General features: G+C 37.6%; 1 protein-coding gene across 1 annotated transcript in view; it reads left to right on the plus strand.

Annotated features, from left to right (window-relative positions):
• LOC149812226 (uncharacterized) overlaps window positions 1-16,164 on the plus strand; it is a 41,955-nt gene that overhangs the window by 6,240 nt on the left and 19,551 nt on the right. Inside the window, exons 2-5 of the mRNA XM_089993007.1 lie at window positions 5,609-5,938; window positions 6,046-6,147; window positions 7,033-7,118; window positions 7,397-7,534. Coding sequence (XP_089849133.1) covers window positions 5,609-5,938; window positions 6,046-6,147; window positions 7,033-7,118; window positions 7,397-7,534 — 656 coding nt within the window. The remainder of the gene's footprint in view (window positions 1-5,608; window positions 5,939-6,045; window positions 6,148-7,032; window positions 7,119-7,396; window positions 7,535-16,164) is intronic.

A 16,164-nucleotide genomic window follows, 5' to 3' on the forward strand; every position in this document is an offset into this window, starting at 1 on the left:
CAACAATGTCGTGACTTTAAAAGGCTCACACAGTTTTGATCAGCATGGTTTTGTTCATGCGTGATTTTGCAAAGATGCTAAATCAGATAGTGAACAACTCAAGCTCATAATGTGGCCACACACTCAGTAATTTCTGTCCCAATATGCGTTCATTTCAACCAATTTGTGTCAGATAAAAAACACAGATCTGTTCACCACGCAAGTGTGCGTGACCAGTAGATTACCTCAACCAGATTATTAAGATGTCTTGTTGTATATTTATATAAAAAAAAATAGGAAGACACAAAACAAAAACCGCCTAATTCAAAATCGATGATATGATGCTAAAACTTTAAATTATTCCTAACCTATAGACAGGAAATAAACATGAAATACACTAATCTCGATGAATCAAAGAATTGTTGAAAATAAAATATGATGCTAAAAGAAGCAAAAAATATTTTTATGACTTCAATAAAATACTCTAAATCTATCATATATGCAAAATAATAAAAGGAAAAGGGAGAAAGAATATGGTTTTTACCTTGCTACACCCAAACGGACATCATCTCTCTCTTCGGTGGAGGGGATGCGAGGAACCAACGATGACGGGGTTTAGAAAATAGATTGAGAAGCATAAGAAGCAAGATATGAAGAAGGTAGGCAACCAATCGATCAAAAAGAAGGAAGAAAGGAAGAAGGGGAGGCAGAGAGAGAGAGAGAGAGAGGTGCAGGATGCAGAGCATCTTCTCATGGTTGGAAAATAACTATTTATAATGTTACTCTGGGTCAAAACACAAGTTTTCAAAAAGAGTCTGAAATATTTTTATAATTTCTAAAAAAGTCCTCTTGAAAACGTGCTTTTCAAAAGGGCTTTAAAAGAAAAATTCCTAAACTAATTAAAATGAGTTAATTGCAGCCTAATCTAACTAAATTATAATTACAAAAACTTCTAAAATTAAAAAAAACACAAAAAACGCAGGGTTAAATCAGAAATGCAATATTTTTTTTCCAAAAAATTAAATTAAAATGAAACCTCGAAAACAACGCTAAAGATGAGTTTTTAATACAATTTCATCATGGATCATGAAAAAATAGAGATAAATAAAATACAAATATTATGCATGATCAAAGCCTAGCTGCTGGGTCATCTTAAACGCCCTTTATGGGCCTTAATGGGGCTTCTGGGGGATGGGGCTTGTATAAACCCCAACCCTCTCCCTTTTCTCATCACTCTCCTCCCTCTCTCACGAGCTTCTCTTTCTCTCTCTAGTATCTAGCTCTATATCTATCCTGAGTTGAATCCAGATATAGGTAGAGATCTATACCTAGTTCTTGTTTGAGAGATCCAATTAGCCCATATCAAGTTAATCTAGATTTGATTAGCCCATATTCGGTTAGTACAAATTTGATTAGCTTAGACTCGAATTAAGATTCATATCCAATTTGCTATAGGATTCATATCTATATTTAGGACCCATACCTATATCTATACACAAGACCCATACTCCAGTCAACCCTAGTCAAGAAGCTATTCAAGGTGGTTCGTGTTGAGGTGATTGGGCTCACCCAGTGTAGGGCATGGTCCAATCATTTGTGATATGTGAAAGCTTGGTTGTATCAAGGGAGCATAATTGAACGTATACCCATTGCACTTAAGTGCAACAACTATCACTTGTATATGCGTGCCTTCGAGCATACCTATTTCAAACTTAGTTGTCTAACTCACTAAATCAAAGCATAATTTTTAATAATATTCAAGCAATAGTCCTATAAATGGTGACTGTGAAGGTTGAAAACTAGGAGTTGCCCAAGTTATCCCAGTTTGATGGCATAATTTTTAAATGATGACAACACAAAGTGTTTATCTTCCTCACGATTGCAAACGTGATGTACGTGCTAATGGAGGAATGTCCAGAAGAACAAGAGGACAAGACAATTGTTGAAAATGAAAGAGGCAAAAGTGGATGCAGGATGACTTCGTGTATCACGTACACATACTGAGTGCACTCTCTAACACCTTGTTTGACCTCTACTCGAAAATCATAGTTGCAAAGAAGTTATAACAAGCCCTTGAACGCAAGTACAAAATGAAGGATGCATGAAATCATAAGTTTTTGGTTAATAAATATATGGATTTCAAACACTTCGATGATAAACCATTGCTACCTCAAGTCCATTAGATGTAGATTTTGGCTAATCAGATCAAGTATGAAGGTATGAACCTTAATGAGTCATTCTAGATGGATGCAATCATTTGTAACATTTATGTTGAAAGATCTAGAGATATCAGTTTAAAGCACAATTATGTAAATAATTTACTCAAACAATGATTAATCTCAATTGAATATGTGAAATCTTGACAAAACTTAGCGGAACCATTGACAAAGGGACTTTCTCAATAAATTATCTTTAAGATATCGAGGGGAAGGGGGTTAAAGTCTATAAAAGTAATCATCATTGATGGAAATCCAATCACATGATAAGGGTTCTATTGGTTCAATGAGAATAACAAGTTTATGAAATTGAGCACTTAATATTTTTCGAATCCTGACGTCTATTGCTCGAAATCAGTATACACATATTGAGTCTAAATTAAACTCTTAATAAGATCCATAAGCCTCATGGCTTGGGTGTTTCAAACATGTTTACACCCTTGATGAACTTACATATGTGAGTGTGAAGGTGGGGGTAACCTTATATGGGACTTGGACTTTGTCTCTAGAGCATTCATGAAACTGTGATACAACTTAGGACCCTTAATGTGCAATTTATATATATTGGTAGATACAATATGGCCATATGAAGTGAAAGTGTCTGTTAGCGTATCAAAAATGTCATTTAAGTTTTTTAATTAAAATGCTCTAAGAACTTATTCCTATAAAAATAAGCATATAGATCACATTTGTATAGTCGTAATTTTGAAAAAAAATAAAAAAAATCCAATAAAGGGTCAATTGAAAAGGTTTGAGAGTCTTTTCCATTAGGGAGGTTTTCATATATATATATATATAAGTAATGGGTAGGTGCTAAATGAAACATGCCAAATGATACATGTTAAATGGGGTTTTCAAGTTTTTTTTGTTTTATTTTTAAATTTTGACTGTACAGATGCGAGTGTTTGATTTTGACACATGGGTGAGTTTTTATAAGGTTCAAAAAATCAATGGTCTAAAATCTATATAAAATTTTAAGGCTCTAAATATCATTTTTTACCAAAAACACATGATCCATCTAGTTTTATTTTTAAAATTTGATTTGTACATAAGTGATCTATGTACTTGATTTTATAGGGATCAGCTATTTAAGTGTTTGATTCCAACACATGGGTGGATTTTTATAAGGTTCAAAAAATCAACGATCCAAAATCTTTATAAATTTTCAAGGCTCTAAATATCACTTTTTTCATCGAAAAATACACGATCCAAGTATGGATTCCTCGTAAACCGGCCATGTCAAACACATTTATGTGGTCAAAACATCAAAAGAGCAGAAAAACCCATTTAGCACGTATCATTTAGCACCTACCATTACTCTATATATAGGGGTAGAGAGAAGTGAACATATCAGGCCCCATTTCTCATTTTGCCCCATAGGTTTTAAGTATTCTGTGATAGATCTAAACCGTTAGATGTGTTTAGCATGCTATATTTAGTGGGAATCAACTCTTGGATAATGTTTTTTTGACGAAAAAAAATGTTTTTCTGAGCAAAAAAAAATGGTCCCTTCATAGCCATTGATTTTGGATCATAAAAAAACTTGTATACAGGTCAGATTCTGGAGATCCAAAACCCAGTTTCCACTAAACAAAACCTGTAGATCACATCAAAGGTCTTAAATGTGAAAAAATACTCAAAATTATGATTTTAAATGGCCCCAACGAGACCTAACTGAAAAAAGGGGCTTCCGCCAACCAACACCTTTAGCAACAACAAAAGTCGTTGCTAAAAGCCTTAGCATGAAAACCCTGCTTTTGAGCTTCCATAGCGCGCGCGATGGACACTCAATAGAAGTTCATTTTCGTCATGTTCAAAAGTGATCATGTACCTACCTCTCTCTCTCTCTCTATATATATATATATATATATAAGAAATGATCATCTAAGGTCCCATTTCTCATCTTGCCATGTTTTATGATATATTTGAACCGTTAAATGTGTTTAGCATGCTTGATTTAGTGATAATTGACATCTGGATCATGTTTTTTCAATGAAAAACATGTTTTATGAGTCGAGAACAAATTGTACCTTCATAACCATTGATTTTGGATCACCGAAAAAACCTGTATACAAGTTAGAGTCCGATGATCCAAAAGCCAGTTCCCATTAAACAAAACCTATAGATCACATCTATGATGTAGAAAAAATGTCAAAAACTACAATGTTTGAATGGAGCAGAAGGAGAGCATTACCATATTTATATATATAGGAAAATGGGTATGTGCTAAACCAATTTGGTGCTAAACCGTGTGCTAAATGGGTTTTTCGGGCTTCTTAGATGCTTTTTATGTGGTTCCAGTCCCATAAATGTGTTGGGCATGGTCAATTTACTAAGAATCCACACTTGGATCATGTGTTTTGGATGAAAAAAATGATGTTTGGAGCTTAAAAATTTACAAAGATTTTGGACCGTTGATTTTTCAAACTTTATAAAAACCCACAATGTGTTGGAATCAAACTCTTCAAGAGCTGATCCCTCTAAAATCAAGTATATAGATCACATCTGTACGGTTAGAATTTAAAATTGAAATAAAAAACTCGAAAAACCTATTTAGCATGTGGTTCAACATGTATATATATACACGTGATGGTGGTGGTTTTGTACCGTGATACCCTACGATGGTACACTTTTTGCTTTGAACCGGATTTGAATGGGTTTCAAGTTAAATTTGAAACCCATTGGCGTCCGGCTCAATTAAGGGGAGGGCTAAGGCTTGCCGTTACAGCTGGCCACGCGGGACTCGTAAAATCCACGGTAGAGAGGTAGAATGATTTATAAGCTGGTCTCAATGTGTTCTACCACTCACATGTGACACATAATAATTATGAGCAAAGATCTTCGAAGCAATTACTGCATAACCTTCCTTCTCAATCTTTGTGTATCATCATGTGATTAACCGTAACCGGAAAATCCCGATACGTCAGTATCCTCACTATATCACAGTTCCTTGTTGTGCCTAGATTGAACCTGGACGGAACGCGGCCCGTTCACAGTTCAGCGACAATGGCTTTGACAAGACGAGCGGACTCGGGTCCAACCGATACGTGAGTCACGATACAATTTCCGTACCGACTCATAGGAAATTCCGGCTCATCCGTACACAACGCAATCCAGGACAGATAAAACAAAGAAAAAGGTTTTTTGGCGGTTTCGATCGCTCCCTCTCACACACCGCGAGAGAGAGAGAGAGAGAGATGGCGACGGTGAGTAATTCATTTTTTTCCCCGCTTGTTTAGTTTCGATTCTTCTGAAACTCGTGTTGTTTTTCGAAGAATTTAACGAAAGATGCGAAGCTGAGACGATGGAGTTCATCTTCTTGATTTTTTCCACTGTATAAGTTAAAAACAAAAGCAATCCGACGACTATGAAGAATTGCGAATGTGCTCGTAACGTTCGCTTTGCTTTCCCAGGTTTCCTCCTCCCCAATCGCTCATCCTTCGGTCATGAGTTCGCGACCCTTGGGATCTACTGTTCATAAGAACGGCGAGGTTCGATTTCTCGGCGGAATTCGGAAATATAAGGCAAGTAATAACGACGAGGAGATTCGTGATTTCAATCTTGGGAGATCATTGCGATCGGGGCCACTGTACAAAGAGAACCGTAGACGATGCGCAGGAAAAATCTCCGCAGTTTGGCAGCGAGATATGAACAAAATCATTACTCCTCCTGAAAGGATCAGTGAGTCTATCGATCAAGAAGGGGTGTCCAAGTATTCGTTTCGGACAGAGCTGGGTGGCCAGGTTACTCGATGCTATCGCTTTTCCTGAGTGTTGTGGAAAATTTTCGATTGCTTTCTGGTTTGAATAATGGTGGTATCATCGCTGATCTTAGTGGTATCTGTGGATAGGTTAAAGTATTGGTTAGGCTGAAGGATTTGAAGTACGAAGTGAGCATTGAGGTCTCGTCGCTACCGCCTTGCATTGGCAAGCATGATTTGTTCCTGAATTGGGTGAGGATAGTTGGTTATTTGGTTCCCATTGTTGTTTGCTGTAGTTATGTTGGCACCAGTCTTTTTGTCGGTAGTATCTTTTATTCACTTGATTGATGATGTGTTTATATGTTTGGCTTATCATGTGTATGTTGGTATTTGAACTGGTGAAAAAAAGGGTCTACGATGCCTTCAGGCGAAGAATTTGCTCTTTCAACTGATGGAGCGGATGAAATTGTTGCCTTATGTTTCATGTTGTAGAATGTAGCAACTGAACTGAAACTTTTTGATTGAAATTGAACTGCATATATTGTCTAATAGCTATCGCGTTGGAGCATGACTCATGATACGTTGAAGCTGGGTGCATCTCGTAGCTTTGAGTTTTTTTTGGTTGTTGGTTTGTATGTCTTGAAACTCTAAAAATGTTGATCATGGTCACCTGTCTCGGGCACCGGATTAAGTTGGATTCTTGTGTTTCTTTGCATTCTTTTTTCTTCCTCCTCCTTTTGGCCAAAGGGTGCTGCATTGCAGCAATCTTGGGTCCCCAAAGTCCTGGGTGAAAGGGCTATCCCATCCCTGCTACTCTTCAAGCTCTTAAAGACAGAGAAGTTGCAAATCAATTAAGTATTGTTGTTGAACAAGGTCTGGCCCTTCACCCACCTGTGCGGGGACATTTTGGTATGCTATGTTGTATGCTTATCCATTGCTTTTGATTTAATTATGATATACTAGAGGTTGTGTTAGGAACAATGCCACTTGATCCAAGATGTATTAGAAAACTCCATTTGCTTGCAACACTAAACTTATACCTTGTTTATATCAAACATAGCATGCAGTGTGATTTGGTGAAACTCAGAAATTAGTTCTGATACTTGTCTTCTAAATACGAATTGTTTCTGTTAACAGGGTATGTTCAGATCAGATTCCTCCTGTTGGGTGGTCCCAGAATTTCAAAGCTTACCTCCTGGTGCAAACCATGCTAAATTAGAAAAGTAAGAGATTCTAAGTGGCTAAAGCATGTCTGTTTTTTCATTAGACTTTGGTTGATAAGATAATTATTCTTTGATGACTTTTGTAGCCTTTAATTGCAATAATTTAATTCTCAGTCACGGCTTTTTGTAATGCTTCATTATTGTTTTCAGCTATATATTGTAAAATGCATCTTTTTGTCATTCTTAAGAAGTAATATTCTGTGAATATCTAATTTCACTTCCTGAACTTTTCAAGCTTCAGTTACTCTGGTTGTGTATTGTCTACCTTTTGGTGTTAGTGAGCAGGACTCGGTGCAGATGCCATTGGAGAGGAAAGACTCTTATCTATTCACGTTGGAATTGAAAAAGGCTCCTTTTTATCTACCATTTCTCCTTTATTCACAATCTAATATTGCCACTGGTGAATCTTGGATAAGGTGAGTCAGTGATCTTTCATAAAGCTATATCACATGGATACAGCTACAGGGATATGGTGATATGGTCATTTTTATGAAGTTTCCAATATACTAATAAGGGGATCCAGAATGGGAATCAACATGGAGTATCCATGTGAAATAGCCATAAGGGTTCCAGCTTTTTGGATTTAGTTACTCATTGCAAAATGTATAAGAATTTGGGGAAGGTCAATTTACTGTCATGCTATAATGATTTTCCATTCAATTTCATTGAAATGTAACATATTTGTTCTTTTTTTGTATGTGTTCATTTCATAGATAATCTGTTTGCTAGTTCGTGAATGGAACTGCGTTATAAATTATATGCATGTTATTTCCATCATTAAATTTTATAGCATAAAAACTTTTAGCTCAGTCTTATTTAAATGCTATAATTATATTAAACCATGAGGATTGAGGAAGAAAGAAAGTGCTGAAATTTCTTTTGCGAACATGAATTTCTGAGGTCTTAATTGATGAGTACCAGCAGTGGTAAAGGGGTTGACTGTAAAATGAAAAATGGTAGTAAAGAATGGTTTGAATTTTGAAGAATTTTGGATGTAAAGTCTGTCATATAAATATCATGGTTTGTGTGTAGGTACCTATGCTGTTGCAAAGATGGATATGGGCACAATATCAAAAAAAGATACGTGTGAAAATTTTGTGAAAATTAGGACACAAGGATGTGCATATTTTTTGAATATTTACATGAGTGTATATCATTTTAATGACGTACACACATTTATGTATGTAGGTGTTGTGTGCATATGTATGTGAGCTTGTATTGTTAACTTAATACATTTTATAATAAAAAATAGGTATATATCTGAAGCCAAGTCTAAAGATCATTAGAAGAACAACATCAAACCATAGGAAAAATTTAGCTAATATTCAATGGCCGTGTTGGATACATGTGATATGTCATAGCATACCGGTTGTTACGTGTCTTGTTGTGTTATTTGAAGCATGTGGCTTAAAGCCACACATCCTTGTTGTAACAACCCCAACTCATCCCTGTTGAAAAGTGAAATTTATTTATTTATTTTTAAAACAATTGAGGAAATCAAACCCAGAGATCCGGGACCCTACGGATATAACACAATCCAAACTACAAGGGATCTTACGTTAACCCAACAATCAACTAATTAACTTTATTCATCAATAATTAAAGTTTAAGAACATAATCAAATAAATATCCAAAATTATGGAGCCACACTGTCCCAAACAAAATATCAGAAAGTAGTCACGCAGCCTCGTAAGCCCCATATAGCAGACGTTCTCATCATTGGGCTTTAGGGCCTCTGAAAAACATAAAGAGCACAGGGTCAGAATCAAAGATCCTGCAAACGAATTTCTCTAAAGATCCAAATAGGCAAGAAAAGCATAAATCAAATCCATGCAATATTTTTAGAGGAACATAAACTACAAGTGTCTCATAATCCAAATAACCATTCATGCATTTAAGAATAATTATCATGCAACAACAATATATCACATGTAAAAGAGCAGGTAAAGATGCATGATCTAATTGCAGAACAGTAAATATGCACGATATCAATGCATATGCATGTGTAACTTATTAAATTCTTATCAGATTTTCTTTTATATGCATATCCCTATAAAATGACACAATTTTAGTTTCACTTTTCATTAAAACCCGTAGATACTTAAAAATGAGTACAACAATTCTCGAAGTTCAAGATAGGTTCACAGTTGTAGCTTAACACACAATTTATATTTTATTACTGGGTTTCACACTTGACCCTCGATCGATATTAGAAATCAATACCATCCATCAGAATATTAGAAATCAACATCTAATGTCGAGACACCAGAGAAATCAACATCCACTGATGCCACTTTCTTAGTATACCAATAACAACAACGGTGTTTATATACCACCCCCAGGCAAAGTGGCGGAAACTCCTTAAAATCGTGGTCGAGAGGTGAACCACCATATCGGGTTCAGGAGCACAATCGCACACAGAGTTTTAGTATCCTCACGGTTTCCCAAAATGACCATTCAAGATTTTCACACTATGGAAGGGACATCCAGGAACAACATTAATTACACTATTTTATCTCTTTTATCTTTTTATCAAAAGATAGGTTCTTTACAAAAGATTAATTTTGCAAATCAAGATGCATAACACAACACCGGACGTTGGCCCATTATAAAATGGAACAATGCAATTAATTAAATATATTTCAAATAGATTTTTGCAATGCATACAACCAGACTTAGAGCAATACCTACTCGTGGCCCACATGGCCTACAGCGCACATGTGAACATGTGATCACAAAATTATCCAAACATGTTCACAAATACACATTCATTCACACATAATACAAATGTACATGAAGAACCAATTTACATATGCATATAAACACATGCTTGCAATATACATTTTTATTTTCATGATTCATCTCATGTATTATATGCAAACATGTACGTGATCATGTTAGTGCAACAAAAATGTAATTTCAAAATTCACGTGTTCACCATATGCATATTTATGCATGCCCCCTATGTCACACTTACTCTTCTAACAGTGCACTGCACCCGCGTCACACCCACACCCAGGCGGGTGCGACACTTGGACACAACTTCCTTTGTATTAGGTGAAGTACACTACACTGAGGTCCATTTCTATCCAAAAGTAGATTCAGTTAATTCTAATCAAGTCTATTTTTATCTATATTATATATATAAATACATAAATGCACACATACACATATTGTTAACTTAAAACTGTTAAAAATTATATATATATATATATATATATATATATATATATATATATATATATATATATATATATACACTCCCTACACCCCCACACCCTCACACCCAAATTTTTTTAAAGTTTTGTACCCGTACCTGCATTCGCACCCACACCTATTTGACATAGCATGTCCCTATTAAATGCACACAATTTTAGTTCCACTTTTTATTAAAACCCGTAGATACAAAAAAATGGGCACAACAATTCCTGAAGTTCAAGATAGGTTCCCAGTTGTAGCTTAACACACAATTTGTATTTTATTATTGGGTTCCACACTTGGCCCTCGATCGATATCAAGAATCAACATCATCCATCGGAACATTAGAAATCAACATCTAATATTGGAACACCAGAGAAATCAACATCCACTGATGCCACTTCCTTGGTATACTAATAACAACAACTGTGTTTACATACCACCACAGGCAAAGTGATGAAAACTCCCTAAAATCGTGGTTAAAAGATAAACCACTATATCGGGTTCAGGGGCACAATTGCATACGGAGTTTTAGTATTCTCATGGTTCTCCAAAACTACCATCCAAGATTCTCACACTGTGGAAGGGATATCCAAGAACAACATTAATTATACAGTTTTATAATGTAGACTCGGTACGTACCGATCCATGATCCAAGATCCAAGATCCAAGATTCAAACAGATCTCAATACGCGCGAAAGCTTTTTCCACTAAGATGAGTCCAAACAGGACTCTGGAGATAGGGTTTTGGGATTCGTACGTTCTGTTTCGACAGAGGCGGTCCAAAGGAAAGTTGTGCGTGACTCACACACCTTTCCAACAAATCCGAAATCACTGGATTCGAATCAGGAATGTCTGCTCCACGGACTTGAAACTGGGACTGATAGTCAAATCTGTGACAGGCTCTCCAGGTTCGGTGGACAACCTATTTGAAGAGGGTTTTGACGCCTCAAACGATGGAGTTTGCAAAAACTCCCAACAAATGAACTGAACGTCTGATTCAGACCTTTATAGAAAGCTATGACTCATAATTTTTGAGCAATCAGACACGCCTCTATTGAATTTTAAAATCCGTGACGAACTAATTGCTAACTAGCCTAACTTGCTAATCGGGTCTAATTGGCCGCGTGAAAACACCCCAGATTCGGACATGCAGATGCGGGTTTCAGAAGAAACCCTGAACGTCACTATTTTGTGGATGAATGTTAGCTAACCAGACAAACTTTCGGATTTTGATTTCACTCCATACATATTCAGATATTTAAAAATTAAGAAGTCATACACAGAATGCTATAACAGGAATATTATATTCACAGACCTAAGACAAGTACAGAGAAAATAGTTTTTTTTGGACTACTTGCAAGCTGAATGGTTTAAAATGAAAAACATGAAAAATTTAGATCTTTGTCTTAGCTTTCTACAGAATCAAACAAATTAGGTTTTCATGGAGGGAATCGTGAGAAATCCCCAAAATACATAACACTGTTCACAATGTTCTGGACGGGACAGGGCCTGACAGAGTCTGTCCGACCGATTGCTTGACAGGGATTTCTCGGGACCCTGATGGCCGAATCAGTCTGCGACCTCAACAACAATGTTGAAGGTCTATGTCTTGGCTTTCCAGAAAGCCCAAAAACATCGAAATCAAACCAGTATCGAGGTAGATACCGTCAATTTTTTGGAGTCGTCTCTGACAACTCCAGAACCGAGTAACTCGTTTCTTGACAGAAACCGAGTTAGACAAAACCACAATGTTCATAACTAAACTACGAATGGAAATCACACTCAGTAACATAAAACACTTCAGACATTCATTCAATCAATCAGAAATCAGTTTTTTTAACATGCCACAATTAACATGAACAACAATAGAACAAAACAATAACATGGACATGCAAAAGCGCAAATCAAGTTATCTGTTTTGTAGATCATGAAGAAGGTGACATTGTGACACAACAGCCACCACCACGAGCTCTTGAACAACATGAAGATACAACCTTTCCCTAGTGTCCAACAACCACAGACAAGTTCAAACACAGTCACACGCCAGCCTCAAAGTCGATCTGTACCAAAAACCTCAACTCTCAAAACAGGTTTTCCTTCTTCACAAACTTGTAACAGAAATTTTTTACAGCCAAAAGACCCCCACCATGGTCGACCTCCATGGGGTCTTAAGCCCTCAAGGAGCTGGCCATCATTAGGCCGCCCCTAGCCCCAATCAAACATAAAGAGGAGGGGCCTTCTTCCAAGGCTGCAGCCCACTTGCCCAATGCATGGGCTCATTTTGAAAATGAGTATTATTACCCCTCCAACAACCCCTTTTGACCTCTTACAGTCAAACTGATTAAAAAAGGGGTTATATATGTCCAACCCAAAGTGGCGTCAATTAGGGTTTGAGTAGATTTGGATCTTGGATAAGATTCAAGATTCAAATGACGTTTTTACACCAAAAACCCTTCACGATATTGGGTTTTTAAAATCAGAAAAAAAGAAAACTACCCTGAGTACCCCATACGCCCTCTAGTGCCACAAAATAATCCTACAGGGCACTAGAACTATCCGGATCCATAGAATTCGACACCTAAAAAAAACTAAAACTAAAATAAAAATTACATAAAATAAGGATTGACAACAAAATGTCCAAAATGTGATTCCATGAAGAGTGTAATAGAATCAAGCAAAGGATCAAGGCGAGCATCGACTAAATTACGGATCCACTAAGACAAGGGATGTCTTGCAAGTGGGTGGATTGCCTCGGGTAGCGATGCCCGGATCGGGTCTGGAGAGTTGGATTGGGATGCAACTCCGCTTCTGAATTCTGAACCTCTGGATGCTCTGCATCATTTTATCTCTTTTATCTTTTTATCAAAAGACAGGTTCTTTACAAAAGATTAGTTTTGTAAATCAACATGCAAAACACAACATGCAACCTTGGCCCGTTACAAAAATGAAATATTGCAATTAATTCAATATGTTTCAAATGGATTTTTGTAATGCATATAACAAGACTTAGAGCAACACCTGCTCGTGGCCCACATGGCCTACCGTGGTTCACATTCTGACCACTGATGCATCTCATGCAAAAACTACAACGACACATTCATTCACACACAATACAAATGTACATGAATAAATAATTTACATATGCATATGAACACATGCTTGCAATATACATTTTTATTTTCATGATTCATCTCATGTATAATATGCAAACATGCACGTGATCATGTTGGTGCAACAACAATGTAATTTCAGAATTCACGTGTTCACCATATGCATATTTATGTAAACAAAATATTAAATTTCATGAGCATATGTAAATAACAAATATTTTTGTCAATTCGGGCCAGCTCGGGATACAACACATACCCACGGGACAACACTGAGACTCTATTGGCAATCGAATGGGCTTAGGCAAAGCGTTCACAGCCCCAACCGTTGACCATATGCAGTCTCATGTTATTTTTTGCACATATGTAGTGTCTCTTTACGACATTTAACCATATAAAATTGTGTGACATTTTATGACTCATGAACAATCACATAAAAGCATGCATAATCGATCACATAACATGTTTTTAGTAACCTTCATAATTCATAAGGTATGACAGTGTTGTAAAAGTGTGCATAACAGTCATATAGAAGCATGCATTATGTAACATTTTATAAAGCATGAACAACCTTATCATGACATACATGAACAATCACATGATTATGCATTTAACCAATCCGATAATGTGTCATGTAACAGGCTGAAAATTAACTATATAACGGACTGCTTTTTTTGTTATGAAACATGTTGTAAATTGACTATATGACAGGCTGAAATTTTCGTTATGTAACAGGCCATAAATTGGCTATATGACAAATCTGCCATATATCAGGCCAAAATTTTGGTCATGTACAGGCCAAAAAAATCAGCTATATAATAGGCCAAAAAATCAAACTTACGACAGTTCGTGTGGCAGCAACAAAATGAGTCACATTCAATCTAACCATGGCAACATACCTGATCTTAACTAGAGTTCAAGATGAAACTTTAAAGGTGGTTTTGATGATGGCCTGAATGGCAGCATCAAACAAAGTTGGATAGGGGTCCTAGCCGATGACAATTGGTTGGGTAAAAACCCACTGACATCAGCCCCATTTTATCATATTATTATTATTTGTTTGTGTTTGAGTCTACCCCAGTTGACTGGGGTCGGCTGGGGTGTACCACATGAGATCTGCCTAGCTGATTGCAGTCAGTTGGGCTTGACAGGCTTAGAAACTGCTTAGCCGACCGGAGTCGGCTGGGCACATCAGTGTCCCATATTTTTTTTAACCTTGCCCAGTTGTAAAACCCGACCCAGGCCCACCCTCGTTGGGGTTTTAAAACCTGACGCTGGGGAGGATTTGTTTAAAAACAAACTCTCCCCCCTGTACGCCCCCCCCCCCCCCCCCCCACTCGTGTTGCTCCACCCTCCTCGGCAGGATAAGGAAACCCCTTGAGGGTTTCCCTGAAGATCGCCCTCCCCCGAAGTCTTTAAGAGGAGAGCAGTGGGGGGAGGGGAGGCACACCTCCCTTCTCTCCTCCTCCTCCTCTCCTCCCGACGCTGCTGCCTCCTTTTTCCAATCGCCGCCATCGACGACCTCGCAAGGGAGCCGACATCGACGACGGTGCCCCCTTCCAGGTATGCCCTCTATCTCCTCAGTCTCCTCCTCCTCCGCCTCTCCCATCTCTTGTTTCTTAGGCGGCCACTGACGACCTCCCTATCGCCATCCCTCCCTTTCGTCTCCCATTCTTTTGGTTTTCGCCAGCAACCCTTATCAGAACTTCGGTGAGCTACCCCTGACACCGCCTATTCCTCTCGCTGCCTCTTCGTATCCTGGCCGTCACTTGCAAACACAGTCGCCGTTGGCGACCTTCGCAAGGCCCAATCATCGCAATCATGGTCGTTCGACCATCGTTGCCTCGACATCGGCGACCTCGAGTCCCCTCAACTCCCCCGCTTTGACATCCTCGTCGGCAGCCCCAGGTAAGTCCTCCCACCTCTTCTTCTACCTTCTCCTCTCCCGACAGCCGCAGGTAGGGGCCAAAGGCCCCTGCGTCTCTCTCTCTGCTTACCTTCGTACCCACTTGACCAGTTAATATCGAAACATAATTTAAATCCGATTACACAATCTGTTGAGTTATGCCCATATGAAAGTTATAGTGTGTAACCGTTTCAATACTTATAGAATTGTGTGTGTGGTTGATGTAGCATTGTATTTTGCTAGTTAAGTATCTTATGCAGTTCTTTGCTTGTAATAGTTAGCCTACTTATGCCAGTAAAATGCTTGCAAAAATTCTAGCATCGTGCTCATGATAGTTTGCTCCATGACACTGCTGAAAGCAAATTGCTATTTAATTGCCTGTCTACTTGACATATTAAAGTATTCTGCGTAACTATGTTCTCTATTGTCTTGTATGTGCACCTACCAGTTTTTAGTGAAACTGACCCATTTTATGGGCAGGTAATGGATAGGTAATACAATCTGCGATGACACGATGGCGTGATGAGATCATGATTGAGCTATTTCCCTAACGTTTCGCTCCTGAGGACATGTTGATAAATTTGGTATAAAGTGTATTTCAAAATTTCTCTTTTTATTAAACCTTGCGTTACTAAAACTGTTTTAGTAAACTTCTTGTTGGTTTCAACAAACAAATTCTAAATCATTGAAATTGCATTTTAAAACCATTTGATTTCAATAGTTGTGCGAAATTCGGCAAAGGAAAGTTTATGCTGTAATGTGCTCAAGGTCCATTGACTTGTGGTTTTAAAAATATCATTTTTCCGCTGAAGTACTATTTAAACTCTTATAG

This window comes from Nuphar pumila, chromosome 17 (assembly GCF_984573655.1).
Source record: "Nuphar pumila chromosome 17, dmNupPumi1.hap1.1, whole genome shotgun sequence".
In the NCBI taxonomy this organism is placed as follows: domain Eukaryota; kingdom Viridiplantae; phylum Streptophyta; class Magnoliopsida; order Nymphaeales; family Nymphaeaceae; genus Nuphar; species Nuphar pumila.